The following is a 14,642-nucleotide window of genomic DNA, read 5'->3' as shown; positions in this document are numbered from 1 at the left end:
GATGGTTTCTATAACAAATAGGTACGATTTAGGAAGCTTAGCAACTCTAATCGTTACCAGAAAGTCCGTTTGTCAATTTAAAACATGTTCATTTTTAACTTTTTTTAACATCCATCTTTTGTATGATATAATTATCCAATTCATCATATCTAAATTATTTAATTTTAGCTGAATATTAATTTATAATAAATTTAATTATTTAAAAAACAAAGTATGTAATATGTGACATTTGAAGTAAATTGTTAAGAATAAACCAATTAAAATCTTATTGTTGACTTTTGCGGTATGTTTAGCTTATTCTAATAGATCTATGAAACAAGAAACATAATCAAAATTATCTTAAACCGCTGAACCCATATGGTTCTCCTTTATAATGAAACTTTTCATGGTCCATGGAAGGTTTTTAAATATTTTAGGGGGGAAAATCGACCCAGGAAAAATGCCCCCCCCCCCCCACCTCTCACTAGTGGCGCAGCGGCTTATTTTAAAATAAAACACAAAACTAAATGCTGCACCCCTAACATCTAGGAACTCTGAATCCTAGGGGAAGGAAGGGGATAGAAAGATAGACTAAAAATGTAAAATTTAATCAGACCAGAAGGGAGTATTTTAAACATCCTATTAAATAAAGTAGCAAGCGTTTTTTGTCTGTCCCGAAGGATCTCAATAACCGCTGAACCGATATGGTTCTTCTTTACAGTGAAGCCTCTTATAGGCTATGAGATGGTTTAGGCTATTTATTTTTTTAAAAATAAGTCTGGTTATGGTTTTAGGCTGTTTTTCTGCCCTTCGAATATAGGGCCCCTAGATGCTAGGGGCGCAGCCGCTAGTTTTAAATAAGGCAAAAAAGAACTATTTCTAATAAATAGGACAATTACTCCATGTAAAAAAACAAAGTTATATTTCTAATCTAACTACTCTATTGTAAATTGTTTTGATATTAATAATTCCTAAAAACGCACACATGTCATAAGAACTTTGAATAACAGAATATAATTCAACTATTCATGAAGCATACTTACTTATAAGGAAAACCTTCTTCTTAAGATAAAATATGGACCTATTTTTGTATATTTTACATTAATAATTAAGTTTTCGAGAAGATTACATTTCTCCAATGGCGTCATGAAATGGAGGACTGAATGGCAGAAAAAAACGAATTATGTATCAGATTTGCTTCTAAAAGTAATTTACTAAAATAACTAAATTTTTATAAAAAATTAATTAAATTTTGAAATGTATGATGTTTTAGGAATACACCCTGGAAACAAATATTCCTCCAAGCAATTATTCAAACAAATGTATCTTATTAGACAATTTGCTTATATGTAGATTGTTAAATCTGTTTTTTTTAGTTTCGGTCATTAAGGTCTGTCCGTCTGTCTGTAGGTCATGCTTTTCCATTGATATAACGTAATGGGGAAAGGTGAAAAAAAGATAAAAACACGGATGAAACATCCTTAAGTATCGAAGCAAAACAAGGACAAACGGACAAAGTGAGTTATATATAGCATGAGTCTTCACTGAAAATTTCAGTATACCATCTGCAATGGCAGCCGAGAAAAATACATTTCCTCCATAGCATTACGGACTGAATGACTTTCTGACAGACAGACAAAGTAAAAAATAATTTTTACCAAAAAATGTCTTTATTACAAAGTTGTTTAAAATATTTAGTTTTGCTTATAATTATTACTTAAATACATCATTTTTAACGTTGAAGATTCTAATATAATTTTTGTAAGTAGTCTATATTTTAGTCTATTAAATAAGTTTGCGCGTTTGGTTTCTAACATTTTATCGTTGGTTCTACTATTGTTTTAAAAGTTCTATGCATAAAAATGTTTGGTTGTAGTTTTTTTTGGTATAATTTAGGTTTCTTTCCTAAACTGATAAATTATGGAATTTTTTTCCAGTATGGCTTCCAAACCGATTGATATTTGCTGGATTACAACCGGTTCTCAGTCATACTGAAAATTCATGTATAACATCGTATCACAGACAATTTTCCACTGAAAAAAAATGAAATGGGGGGCGGGGTGTGCTCAAATTTTCAAAATTGAAAAAAAAATTGAAACGCCTAGTTTTGTTACCACGAGCCTTCGGAGCCTCTGGGATAACAAAGCTGATGTTACTCTTTTAATATTTTTATATAAATATCCGAGGAAAGCTGTGTATAATAGGATGCGAAAAATAACGATTTTCATAATTTTAGAGTAGATGCAATAAGGTTGCTTTATTTGTAAACATACAATGGTAGAATTGCTTTAACAAAAACACATTGTTAATATATAAAATCTAAAGATATTTTATATTACCTAAAAATTTTAATTTTTTTCCTTATCCATTTTTAAATGATGTAATAAAAAGAAAGCAAATTACAAATTCTTGACAATACAAACTATCTTTCCTTTTATTTAGACAAATAATTACTAGAGTAAACCAGGTAGTGTTTCTTATGATATGAACTCACTACTATAAACTACAATTATTGGTTGAAACGTTTGGACACTCAACTTATTTAACCAAAGTCATCAGTTAATCAAATAGTTGTTATGCTAACGAATAAGAAATTGTTAATATAAAACCTCGGGGACTAGTGCAATAAACAGCCTAATGTCCCCTTCCTCCATGGATGAGTACAGTATTAGTCTGGATAAGTTTTTTGTTAAATTATTATATGTTGAAGGGTTAGTGAAGGGTAGGAAAGGATAAGAAAAGGGGAACTAAAGGGAGTGGGGGAGGTTATATGCACTTTAAAATCAGGTCAGGAAGCATTACCAACAGACAGACAAACATAAGAAAAGTTTTTTTGAAAAACCTGGCTAGGTTTAAAATAAGATATATTAAAAACAGAATATTGTGTGTTATGCTTACTCTAGCTTTCTAATACACACAGATTTACACACACTCACACACATACACACACACACACTCACACACACACTCACACACACCAAACAGACAAGATCTAAAAGAAAGCTACTACAGCAAGTTTACCCTTCTCTCAGCTGTTTGCAGGCATAACTTAAAATTTGCATGACAAAATAATGCGACAAAAGATGGACTTTTTAGTATGAAACACTAACATCAACTTTTATTATGTAGTTTAAATGTAAATTTTCGTTATTATTTAAAACAATTTTACCTTTCAAGTATTAAATAGAATCGACAGTTTAAGAAAATAACACAACACGCCAATTTTTATAGGCGTCTTTTTTGAGTATATCGAATTTTAATTCGCTTGCCTGAATGTCAGTTTCTTTTCTCATGACTTTTTACGTAATCATGTAATCTAAAAAGTACGTTGTTGCATAGTACAGACATTTTTAGCGGATTTTTGAAAGTTAGTCTCTTTAATAGTGATATTGGAGTATAGTTATGTCATCATATATACTAGTTATTTATCGCATCTTATTGTAGACAGCTTTTTGCGGATAATAAAATGAAAAAAAATATTTTACAACCAGATTAGTTAAGGCCCGGACTAACAGGACTTAATTTTTTAATTATATTTAAATATTCGTGGAAAATTATCTGTGTATCTATAATACAAAGTAGAATGATGTCTATCCGTCTGTCTGTCCGTCTGTCCGTCCGTCCGTCTCTTAAGATCTCGGTAACCACTGAGCCGATCAGATTATACTCTTCAGGGAATATACCTACAGGTCCTGTGGTGATTTTAGACTATTGGGGAGTGGGACAACCCCCCCCCTCCCAAAAAAAAAAATCCCCCCCAATTTTTTTTTTGGTTACCTATGTACCCATTTTTTTCGCCAATTTTTTTTTGTTTATGGGGAAGTTAGTTCACATAAAACAACTGGCAGCACCAGTAGTACTTAATTTATTTTTTATGTTTTTTTAGAGGCTATTGGCGAAGCTGCTAGTGAATGTATATATTAGTATGTAAACTTAAAAATCAAGAGCATTCCAGTTTGTGTTATGAAAAAAGTATAAATTCGTTATCATCAAAATTCAAATTCTGTGCATAATGTTAAAATAAAAATAGCTAAATGTTACCAAAGTTTTAAAAACTTCATAAACTTTTCCACGAATAAAAAATATTTTTGGTCTTAGTACGTCTAGTTTAATTTATTATCATTGTTGTTTGACTTTATTATTTCATGGATAAACGGACAAATTAAAGCTATAGAGTATCTACGCTATACTATAAATAACCTGATTTTAATTACGTAATATTCGTTATGTGAAATCTCAGGGATCTAAAGGGATAAAACAATGGCCAAAAATTGAATGCACATCTCGATCTCCATGATGATATGCTTTTGCTCCTTCTGGTTAGTGGTTGAAACGTTTAGACACTCAACTTAATGAACCTACCAATCAAAATTCAATGAAAGTCACCAAAGTTGTTAAGAGAACAAATATGAAAATGTCATTATAAAACTTAGGGGACTAGTGTAACAAACAGCCCAATGTCCCCTCCCTCCCTGGCGAAATCTACTAAACATACTTAATACATAATTCTTAACAGTTGCTTGGTGACTAAATTTAAACGTTATCATATTTATTTTGTGATTCAAGATTATAGATAATTTGTCTATTAAACAAGTTATAAACAAGGATGACAACATCCATAAAAGCGAAGCACTAAAACGGTAGGACAAACGGACATTAACACTTGTCTAGTGTTAGAACTTAATTATCATAATATAAATTTATAAGAGTCAAAGCAAAATTGGAAGTAAATTTGTTGAAATACTGCTTGATACAGGATAATTTTTATGGACATACTTACATTTTTAGGACTTGATTATAGAGTTGCTTCGCTTATTACATTATACTTTGTTATCCCAGTAATCAATATACCAAAAATCAGATCAATCAGACAATTAGATCACATAAAAATTTGTTGTTAAAAAAATAGAAAAATCAACATGTTTAAAATGGACATACGGACATTCTGGTAATGATTATAGAGTTGCTACGCTTTCTAAATCGTACCTAACTACTACAGGAATCATCATGCAAAGTTTGAAATCGATAGGACAATTCTAACATGCCTAAATTAACGAATAAAAGCTATCTATCTCGGACGGACGTACGGACTGACGTACGGACGGACGGACGTACGGACCGACCCTAATTATAGAATAGCTTCGCTTTTAAAAATTAAAACTTGTTGTATGTATATCTAATCGCCAAGACAGTTTCCTGAAACTGACTGTGATAAAACAAAACAACCACCCAGCAGCCTATGACTGGGATAAATTCAAGGTTTTTCTTTCCTTTCCTTTATTAGTGACCACTTTTCTCCCTAAAGGATCAATATATCTAATAAAAATTTTAAAAATCTCCCCTAAAAAAATTCAAAAATCTTCCAATTAAGATCCTCGTGTAAAGGATTTTTCTTTTTATAAACTTAGGTGCTATTTAATGTTTCTATGGGAATAAGAATTTCTTAAATTCTTACTACAAATGGGAATTATCAAAATTCTTTATACATGCACTTGCCTTATATATTTAGACTAATATTTTAATAATGACACCCCAAAATTCATTCATCTCAAAGAAAACTTTTATCTTTTTAATGTTTGGTACCCTATATTTGCTAAAAATGAAATATTTTTTTAAACTATCATTGCTAATTTTAATTGCCAAAGATCGCTCATTAAAAATTAGAAAAAATGAATGTTTATCAAGATGGACCATTTTAAACTGTTACTCTCAATCATTGTTTGTTGTAAAATCTACACTAACAATTTTTAAAAATATGGGTCTAAATTCCGATTTCCTAAATGATTTTTTTGAGTTTCTATTAAAACAAAAAATAATATCTCATACTTTAAATGTACATGATTTATATTCCTTAATTCGTAATTCATCTATTATAAACATTCAAAAATACATAAATTCATAGTTTGTTCCATGTTCAACTCGAAATAAATTATATAAAAAAAATAAAAAAATGGGAATTATATGGGAATATTCATTTTTCCAGACTGAAAATGGCTGGAGTATCTTCAAGTATGAAGCTTGGTAACCTTGCTTTTAAATCCATGGGTAAGTAAAACTTTTAAAAGCTGAATTATTTTGTACTATTAAAATTGTTAAAATTGAATAAAATTTATTAAGAAAGTCAAATCATATACAAAAGACAATACAAAATATGAAATATGTTTGTTTATCATAATTTAAAAATTTCAGAATTTTTTTTTCCTTTTTTTTCATATTAATTATATTTTCAAACTATTTAAACCTATTTTTGAAAGGTGTATAAAAATATGCTCTGACACCTGTAGATAAGAATCATAATGCAGAGTTTAGAATTAGAAAATAGCCCTCATTGATTTTTATTAGGATTTTTAATTTTAATTTTAATTAAGACCATTTGGCTGCAGCTGATCTTTTACATCTTTTTTGCCTTTTTTAGGCCTGGCCAGGATGGCACCTGTATCTGCCAAGCTGCACACCTCCAGTCCTGTGGCAGCTGACAGGATTACCTGCACTCTCATTCCTGGAGATGGTGTTGGTAAGTTTAGCATTAAACCTGCCCAGGATCACTACAATGATTCCTTAATAACAGTATGGCTTCAAAACCGATTAATTTCCGCTGTATTAGAACCGGTTCTCAGCCATATTGAAAAATCATATATAGCATCGTATTACAGACAATTTTCTATGGATAATAAAATAACGGGTCTAACAAAACTGGTTTAAATCTTATAATTTTTAATTCTAATATCCACGGAAAAGAAGTGCATGTGCCTTATAAAAAAAATGACCTCATACAATACAAATGACCAATGATAAACCAGTATACATTTTACCATTGGTAAATTACAATGTATACTGGCCTATCATTGGTCATTTGTACTGTATGACGTAATTCTTTTGTTAGGAATTAAAAGTTGCTTCTACGGAAAGCTGTTTATAATACGAGATAAATAACTATTTTCCCTTCAAAAAGGCATCAGTTTTCATGTAAACTAATCTTGTTATTTCTTTCATAGGACCTGAAATTATGGATTCTGCACAGGAAGTCCTCAAGCAGATGGGTGTTCCCATTGACTTTGAAGAAATTTACTTCTCTGAGGTAAATTAATATTAAATGGAGGGTTTTTAGAATTGTTCTATCGATTTCAAATATGATATTCCTGTACATTTAGGTATTATTTAATATGTTGTACCTTTTTTTTACTTGTTGCCAGAAAGTCAGTAGGTCTATTTTGCAACGTTTTGACAGCAATTATTATATGATATAATCATCTTATTTATCTGAATTATGTAAGAATGATTCCTGGATAACAAGTTAAAATATCATAAGCGAAGCATCTCTATAATCCTAGAGTCCTAAACAGTATGCTGTATTTATGTATTTTTGCAAAATAAATTACATACAATTTAGTTATATATTAATATTCTGCTTACAAAGTTTGTTAATGTTCGTTTGTCCTATCATTTTAATTTTGATATTCGCTTTTATGGGTTTTGTCATCCTTGTTTTAGGTGAACAATAAATCTATAAATATAGATGTAAAAACACACAACTATATGGACCCCCCCCCCCTCGTGAGACCTTTTACGTCTGCAAGCAAATTGCTTTCTGCTCTTGGATTCGGCTGTGTTAAAATTCCTGAAGATATTGGTTGATTTTCAAAGACCCAATTGAAATTCGGCTTAAAGTCCTCGAGGTGGGAAAATACATTTATTTAACCTCTTTTCCCTCTATTTTTGTACTCTAATAGGTGAACCACGGAGCAAGCAGGAGCTTGGACGATGTTTTGGACTCTGTTAGAAAGAACAAAGTGTGCCTGAAAGGAGTAATCAATGTACCTGAGGTAAAATAAGATCTCTAAAACAGCTTAAATACATTGAAATGATGGGCTAGGTTAGGTTAGGTTATATTTGGTACTGGGTAGTCCCGATTAGGTAGGGCGCCGCAGGTATAAGCCCTGCATGATTAGGCGTCAACAGAATCAGGCATATAGGAGTTATAACTCACACCCCCCCCCCCTATTTATTGTCTATTTAATCGATATCAATAGAAGCTTTATACAGGAGAGAGAAAGGGTGTAAAATGGACTGGAAAAAACAACTCCACTAAATATCTGTACTTAAACCTAATTTTATTCTGAGTAAATTCATTTTGTTTTTAGGCAAGTTTTACTGGAGAGTTGATGGGCCTGAATACAGCCTTCAAGAAAAATCTTGATCTCTTTGCTAATGTAGTCAAGGTAGGGTTTAGAAATTAATAGCTTGTCTGCTTGCTGTCGGGCTCGAGTCTAGTCCACATAGCGTCATATTAGAGACGTTAAAAATGGTGCCTACTGCTGCTACGTTTGGCACGTGACACTAATAGTTAGAGGTTAGAAATCCATAAACAGGCGCAACTCCTTACGAAGCACAGCTAGGACTTTCAGACAAAGATCGTGAAATCAATGGTTTAGTTGACTGTTGGATGTTACTTAACCAAATATCCTTGGGTGTTAGATTATCGCATCCCATTACAAGCGGATTATCATTTTAAATAGAAGGAGAATCCCGCCCAAGCGAGGTTAGAAGGTTTTAGAAGATACTCTATATTACATTTTGTCTGCCTGTCTATTCATACGGCTCTATGGAATTATTGGAATTCACTCAGCTTCTATATGAGATAGGCTTCTTATTTTTTTTGGGCAACTTCTGTGACCAATGAGTATTGATCCACTCTGTAACAATATTTGTTTACTTGAAATTTATAGAATTTGTTAATCCTTATTTTCTTAAACTATTTGATAGTTTAAAGTTAAGATATCTAAGATAGGCTTGAATCTCATGTTTCTTAAACATAAATTAGAACAACAAATTTCATTAATTATAAACTGTTGGAATAGTTTTTTCCAGATTAATATCTAATGGATTAGAACTAACAAAACTTGTGTTAATATTATAATTTTTCATTTTAATATCCTCAGAAAGTGGCTTTATAAACAATGGGATAAATAACTAATTAAAATATAATGTTCAATCTGACTATCACACAGAAAAATTCTGATTTAGGTACGATCTCTGCCTGGAGTTAAGTCAAGACATGCTAACATTGATACTGTTATCATTAGGTTAGTTAAAATTTAGTGAGTCCTCATTGTTTAATAATTGTATAAATTATTCGCTCCATGCCTATAGAATCTACACTTTATAGGAGAGCTGTTTCACTAAAGATGCCTAGTCGAATACAGCATACCCCCCCCCCCCCCACTATTGAAAAAAAGATAAACTGAAGGGAGAGGAGTGATTGTTTTTTTGTGTGTTTGTTTTACTTAAGGTCAGGCCAGGTTAGGTTATTTTGGAGTTAAAAGTAGTCTTACAAGGTTATGGTACTTCCACACTGGTACAAGGTTGGGGGGGGGGATATGTGCTTGCTGGACACTTTGAGGGAAAGCACCTTAAACGTGTTACTGTGACGCACAAACAAACTGAAATGCACACATTTGTTAAATATTCTCTGTCATTTTTCAATCTTTAAATATAGATGTATAACCAGACAAATTCTCCTGTTGAGGACCTTTATTGTCTGATAACAAATTGTAGCGACTTGGCTGTGTTAATATTCCCGACGCTATTGGTTGATTTTTAATGACCCAATCAAAAGATGGCACAAGGTCCTCGGGAAGGGGACATACAGTTATTTAACCCCTTCCCCCTCTCTATAGTTTTACTCTAATGTTAAATGTTTCAGAGAGCAGACAGAGGGTGAGTACTCTGCTATTGAACACGAGTCTGTCAAGGGAGTTGTTGAGTGCCTGAAAGTTGTCACTGCTGAGAAGTCTTACAGGATTGCCAAGTTTGCCTTTGACTATGCTACCAGACATGGTAGGAAAAAGGTAATACAAAATAGTTTGATGGATATAGATGCTTACTAATTGACAAAGTTAAGCAGAGTGTGCCAATTCCATGTTTTGGCTTGGATAAAGTATTGGCATGCTCTGTCTTTCATGTTGTGTTAGGCATACACTGCTTAACTTGATCTTTCTTTTCAACTATATGGTAATTTAAAGTAAAAACCTTGTCGTACTTAAGTCAGGGTTAAGTAATGTTGAATAAGTTATAGTTTCGATTTCTGGTCTGGGTGTTTCATGTTGATTTTTCATCTTATAATCAAAAGAACGATTAGATCATGGAAAAAATTATCTTTTGCCCTCATATGATAGAATTCTACTCATCTACACAAAAACACTAAAATCACGACTAGTTGCTTCACCCCTAGCCTGTAAGGAAGGTTGGGGAGCTAAATAATGTAGCCTAAAACCATCTTATGAAGCTTCCATGTAAAGTAAAATAAATTCAGACCAGCATTTTTCAAAATCTTAAACTTATGCCAAAAAAAACCTTAACACTTAAAATGTTTAGGTAACTGCTGTTCACAAGGCTAATATTATGAAGCTAGGAGATGGTCTCTTCCTCAAGTGCTGTGGTGAAGTTGCTAAACTTTATCCTAATATCGAGGTATATAAATAATCCCAACCAGCGATCTAAAGGGATAAGAAAATGGCTGATAAATTGATGTACATCACCCAAAATTAACCCTTCTGTAGATTGCAATTAGTGGTTGAAAGTTTTGGACACTCAACTTAATAAACCAATCAATCAAAATTCAATAAAAGACTTCAAAGTTGTTAAGCTAACAAATTAGAAACGTTATTAGACAACTTTTTTTAACTAGTGAAATAAACAGCCCATTCTTTAATTTGATTTTAATGAATTTGAAAGGAGGATGTTTCATTAGGATTGCAAATTAACTTCTGTTTCAATATTATTAATTTCATAATTAGTTGACTGGCTAATTGAAACAAGGAAAAGGTTTTGATTATATTATTTGTAGCTTTTCTATAACTAGGGTAGGTCCGTCCATCCGTCCGAAACAGGTAGATCATCGGTTAATTTAGAAATGTTAGAATTCTCCTATTAATTTCAAACTTTGCATGATGATTCCTATAACAGTAAGGTACGAATTAGGAAGCGTAACACCTATATAATCGTTACCAAAAACCCCATTTTATACATGCTGATTTTTTCACTTCTTTTACAACAAATTCTTATCCTGATCATCTGATTTTTGGAATAATGATTCCTAAGACAATAAGATACAATATTACAAGTTTTGACACTCTGCACGAAGTATTTTTCGTCCTTCCCTCTGAATGTATGCAGAGATTCGCTTTTATGTATGTTGTCATCCTTGTTATATTTAATTTTAGTTTGAATCTATGATTGTGGACAATACAACTATGCAGTTGGTGTCTAAGCCCCAGCAGTTTGATGTGATGGTTATGCCCAACCTTTATGGAAACATCATTGATAACCTAGGCAGGAACAAATTGGATACAAATTACACTAAAATTTAAGCATAGCCAAGTTAAAGCCAATACAGATGCTTGAAATAAAGATTGTGGGGGTGTTTTTGGTGCAAAAATAGGTAACAGTTAAAGTAAAAGAATAGAGGAGTCACAAGATTGTGTAACATTACTCACAGGGTGGGTACCTTGTGCCAACTTTCTATTGGGTCTTTGAATATCAGCCAAATAACATCAGAAATATTAACACAGCCAAGTCGCTACAAAAGCAAAAAAATATCTCCACCACTTGGGCCAGGTAGTTGTATGGGTTTTACATCTATACTAATATATTTACTGCGGAAACATAAAATTAAAGAAATGTTTTACTATTTAAATAAATCATCTAGTCAAGTGCAGTTCATGGTGAAATATTGCTGGTAACGAGTGTTTCCTGGGATTATTATTAGGATTCTGGATCTAGCATTCATTTACTGCTGGTAACATGAAAGATTTTCAGGCTGCCCGCTAACAAGAACTTAGGATTAAGGGGAATATTTAAAATTTATTCTGTTAGATCCAGGAACCTTGTAATAATCCAAGGAGGCATTCATTACCAGCAAACTTTCATCATGAACTTGACCCAGCTTATCCAATTAATCCTGGCACCCAGGTGTTGGTCTGGTTGGAGGTGCTGGACTCGTGGCTGGAGCCAGCTATTCTGCAGGTATTAATATATTTTTTTACAATAAAATATCAACTAGGAATATTAAAATCTGATTTTAATCTTGAGTTAAATCTATTTTGAATATTTACCTATAAAATGAAAAGAACTTTACCTAATTTTAATAGCTATTGAAAAGACTAGCACTTTGAAAAATTTTGTACATGTTCATCCCTTGTGGTTAACATGTTTATGTAACTCAAAATTGGTAAACACTACTTTCAAATGATAAACACAGTGTAACACTAGTGTTCCTCATTCTTTCATTTGTCTCTAATGCAACAATAACAATAATTACATTATGTCAAACTTTCAGACTTAGCTGTGTTTGAGCCTGGAGCAAAGCATACCTTTGATCAGGCTGCTGGCAAGGGTGTTGCCAATCCAACTGCTGCTCTGTTAGCCTCTGCCAAGATGCTCCAGGTAATGATAATTACAACAGGTATTAGTTAAAAGACGCAGGCTGGAGTAAAGCACACCTTTGATCAGGCTGCTGGCAAGTATGTTGCCAATCCAATTGTAGCTCTGTTAGCCTCTGCCAAAATGCTTCAGGTAATAATACTTAAATTGAACAGACTGCTAGCTGGGCTGACAAATCCAACTGCTGCTCTGTTAGATTCTGTCACGATGCTAAAGATAATGCTAATTTGAACAGGCTGGTGGTAAGATCTAACACACCAAAATACTACAGGTAAAAAATGAATTTACCAGGCAGCTGGAAGGAAATTTGCACCTCACGGATGGGCCCTCAGATGTCAAAACTTTATTTTAGTGTTTGGCCAAAATGACTTAGCAATTGTATCTGTAAGTACGTCTAATAACACCCTTTGCTATTTTTAAAATCCTAGAAAATTTTTTTTGCAAGAAAATTGCATAAATTCGCAACCTTTTTTAGAACCACTACATAACTCGAGTTTTAAAACTTTTTATATAAAATCCTTTTTACAAAAAATATCAATAATTACTTAAAATTAAACCTGAAAGAAAAAAAATCTCATTACACGTGTTAATTTGCATGTTTTAGGTCTTTTTTTGAGGAAAGTATAACTTCCACATTTTTGACAATAATTATATTTTTTAACATTTCAAAGTAAAATATAATAAAACTTAAACGATTTTTCTTGAATTATCAGTTGAAAATTTCATCAAACATGCAATTTAAGTGATGAAAATTTAATAAAATCATTTTTTGAATGTTTAGAATTACCAATTTTCTACATTTAAAACAAAATGTTAACAAAATTTAAAAACATTCTAATATATAACTTTAAAAATCAATAACATTTTATAAAATGATGTTTTAAAAAATAAATCATTAAAAGGTATTAAAATGCATTTTAAGTTGCTTAAAATTAAAACGAGAATATCTTTTTACACTTTATTCTTTGTAATAGAGATTAATCGTCATTTGCTGAAAATGAAACATTTAATAAACTAATTGAATCTTTTTGTGACCATATTTAAAATTTTTAATTTTTACACTAAGGTGTTTTTTAATAAAAATCTTAGTTAATTTCTGTTTTACGACAAAAAAAGAAAGGGACTTTTTTACAATTTCTAGGTTATCTTATGCAATTTAAACTATATAATATGAAATAAATTTTAGTTGTCTTTCTTTTGAGCCCCAAAACACTGTAAAATGTAACATATATGCAAAAATAACAATTTTTTTAATGAATATTATAATATCCTTATATGACATTGCGTCAGAGCTTATTCTTTAGATCATATGTTCATGAAAAGTAGCCATAACTTGGAGGGTTGCGCTATTTATTAGAATATTAAATAAACTTGAATGGTAAAAATATTAGCATAACCTTTGTCAATTCAAATGCTTTAGGTATATGATTCGGAAAGTTAGTTAAAAAAGAGAGAACTTGCTGTGTATACTGTTGAAAGACTTTCAAAAATGCGAATTACAAAGCAATCCTAAAAGATCGGGCCGTAGGCGAGTCTTAGTTGATTGGGGGGTATGGGGGTTTTCTGATAGCAAATATTGCGTTATTGGTATACAAGGTAAAAACAACATTTTAAAGAAATTCTTTAAATAAAACCCAACGTGTATTGACAGTACAAACATCTTAATGCTAGCAGACATATGTTTATCAACATTTGCAGAAAGCTATTTCCACAAGAAAAATTATTCAGGTTTCTACTTCACAATTTTAAATATTTCTTTTTGATAAAATGTTTGACATATATCGTATAATCATTTACCAAAAAAAATATTTTGATAATTTAGATTTCAGAGAAGATTAATCCTTTCAAAAAACTAAGACGACATTTTACATCTTCTGTCATGACATTTTAGAAAAAATATAAAAAACCAAAATTTAGTATGAAAACTATTTTCATCGATTTTTCTGAAGGTATTATCGTATTCTGTGGCTTTGTTATTATCATTTACTTATATCGAAAGTGCCAAACATTGTACCCTAACTTATTCATTTAATAAAAAACCAGCCGTGACCTGCTTACACCTGTTATTAGATTATTGTAATAGTAGTTAGATCAGGCGGTAGCATGGAAATTGCCTAATCAATCAGTAAGCCGGTGCATAAACGATAAATATATCAATTTGTAGGAATGTGGCAACCCTTACTCCATTAATCATTTACTTCATTCTTTTTTTCTAGTTAACT

At 31.5% G+C, this 14,642-nt stretch overlaps 2 protein-coding genes across 2 annotated transcripts in view; both read left to right on the top strand.

Moving 5' to 3' along the window:
• Positions 1 to 14,642, top strand: part of LOC145334352 (chloride intracellular channel Clic-like) — a 426,064-nt gene that overhangs the window by 45,353 nt on the left and 366,069 nt on the right. The window lies entirely within an intron of this gene.
• Positions 1 to 14,642, top strand: part of LOC145334353 (putative isocitrate dehydrogenase [NAD] subunit beta, mitochondrial) — a 60,690-nt gene that overhangs the window by 45,354 nt on the left and 694 nt on the right. The window contains exons 2-12 of the mRNA XM_080179781.1: positions 5,965 to 6,024; positions 6,395 to 6,493; positions 6,975 to 7,057; positions 7,710 to 7,802; positions 8,121 to 8,198; positions 9,004 to 9,062; positions 9,683 to 9,827; positions 10,354 to 10,449; positions 11,202 to 11,310; positions 11,950 to 12,003; positions 12,317 to 12,423. Coding sequence (XP_080035907.1) covers positions 5,970 to 6,024; positions 6,395 to 6,493; positions 6,975 to 7,057; positions 7,710 to 7,802; positions 8,121 to 8,198; positions 9,004 to 9,062; positions 9,683 to 9,827; positions 10,354 to 10,449; positions 11,202 to 11,310; positions 11,950 to 12,003; positions 12,317 to 12,423 — 978 coding nt within the window. The 5' untranslated portion in view covers positions 5,965 to 5,969. The remainder of the gene's footprint in view (positions 1 to 5,964; positions 6,025 to 6,394; positions 6,494 to 6,974; positions 7,058 to 7,709; positions 7,803 to 8,120; positions 8,199 to 9,003; positions 9,063 to 9,682; positions 9,828 to 10,353; positions 10,450 to 11,201; positions 11,311 to 11,949; positions 12,004 to 12,316; positions 12,424 to 14,642) is intronic.

This window comes from Acartia tonsa, chromosome 12 (genome assembly GCF_053477335.1).
Source record: "Acartia tonsa isolate MP-2025a chromosome 12, ASM5347733v1, whole genome shotgun sequence".
Lineage (NCBI taxonomy): Eukaryota > Metazoa > Arthropoda > Copepoda > Calanoida > Acartiidae > Acartia > Acartia tonsa.
This window is presented reverse-complemented; position numbering and strand designations above follow the sequence as displayed.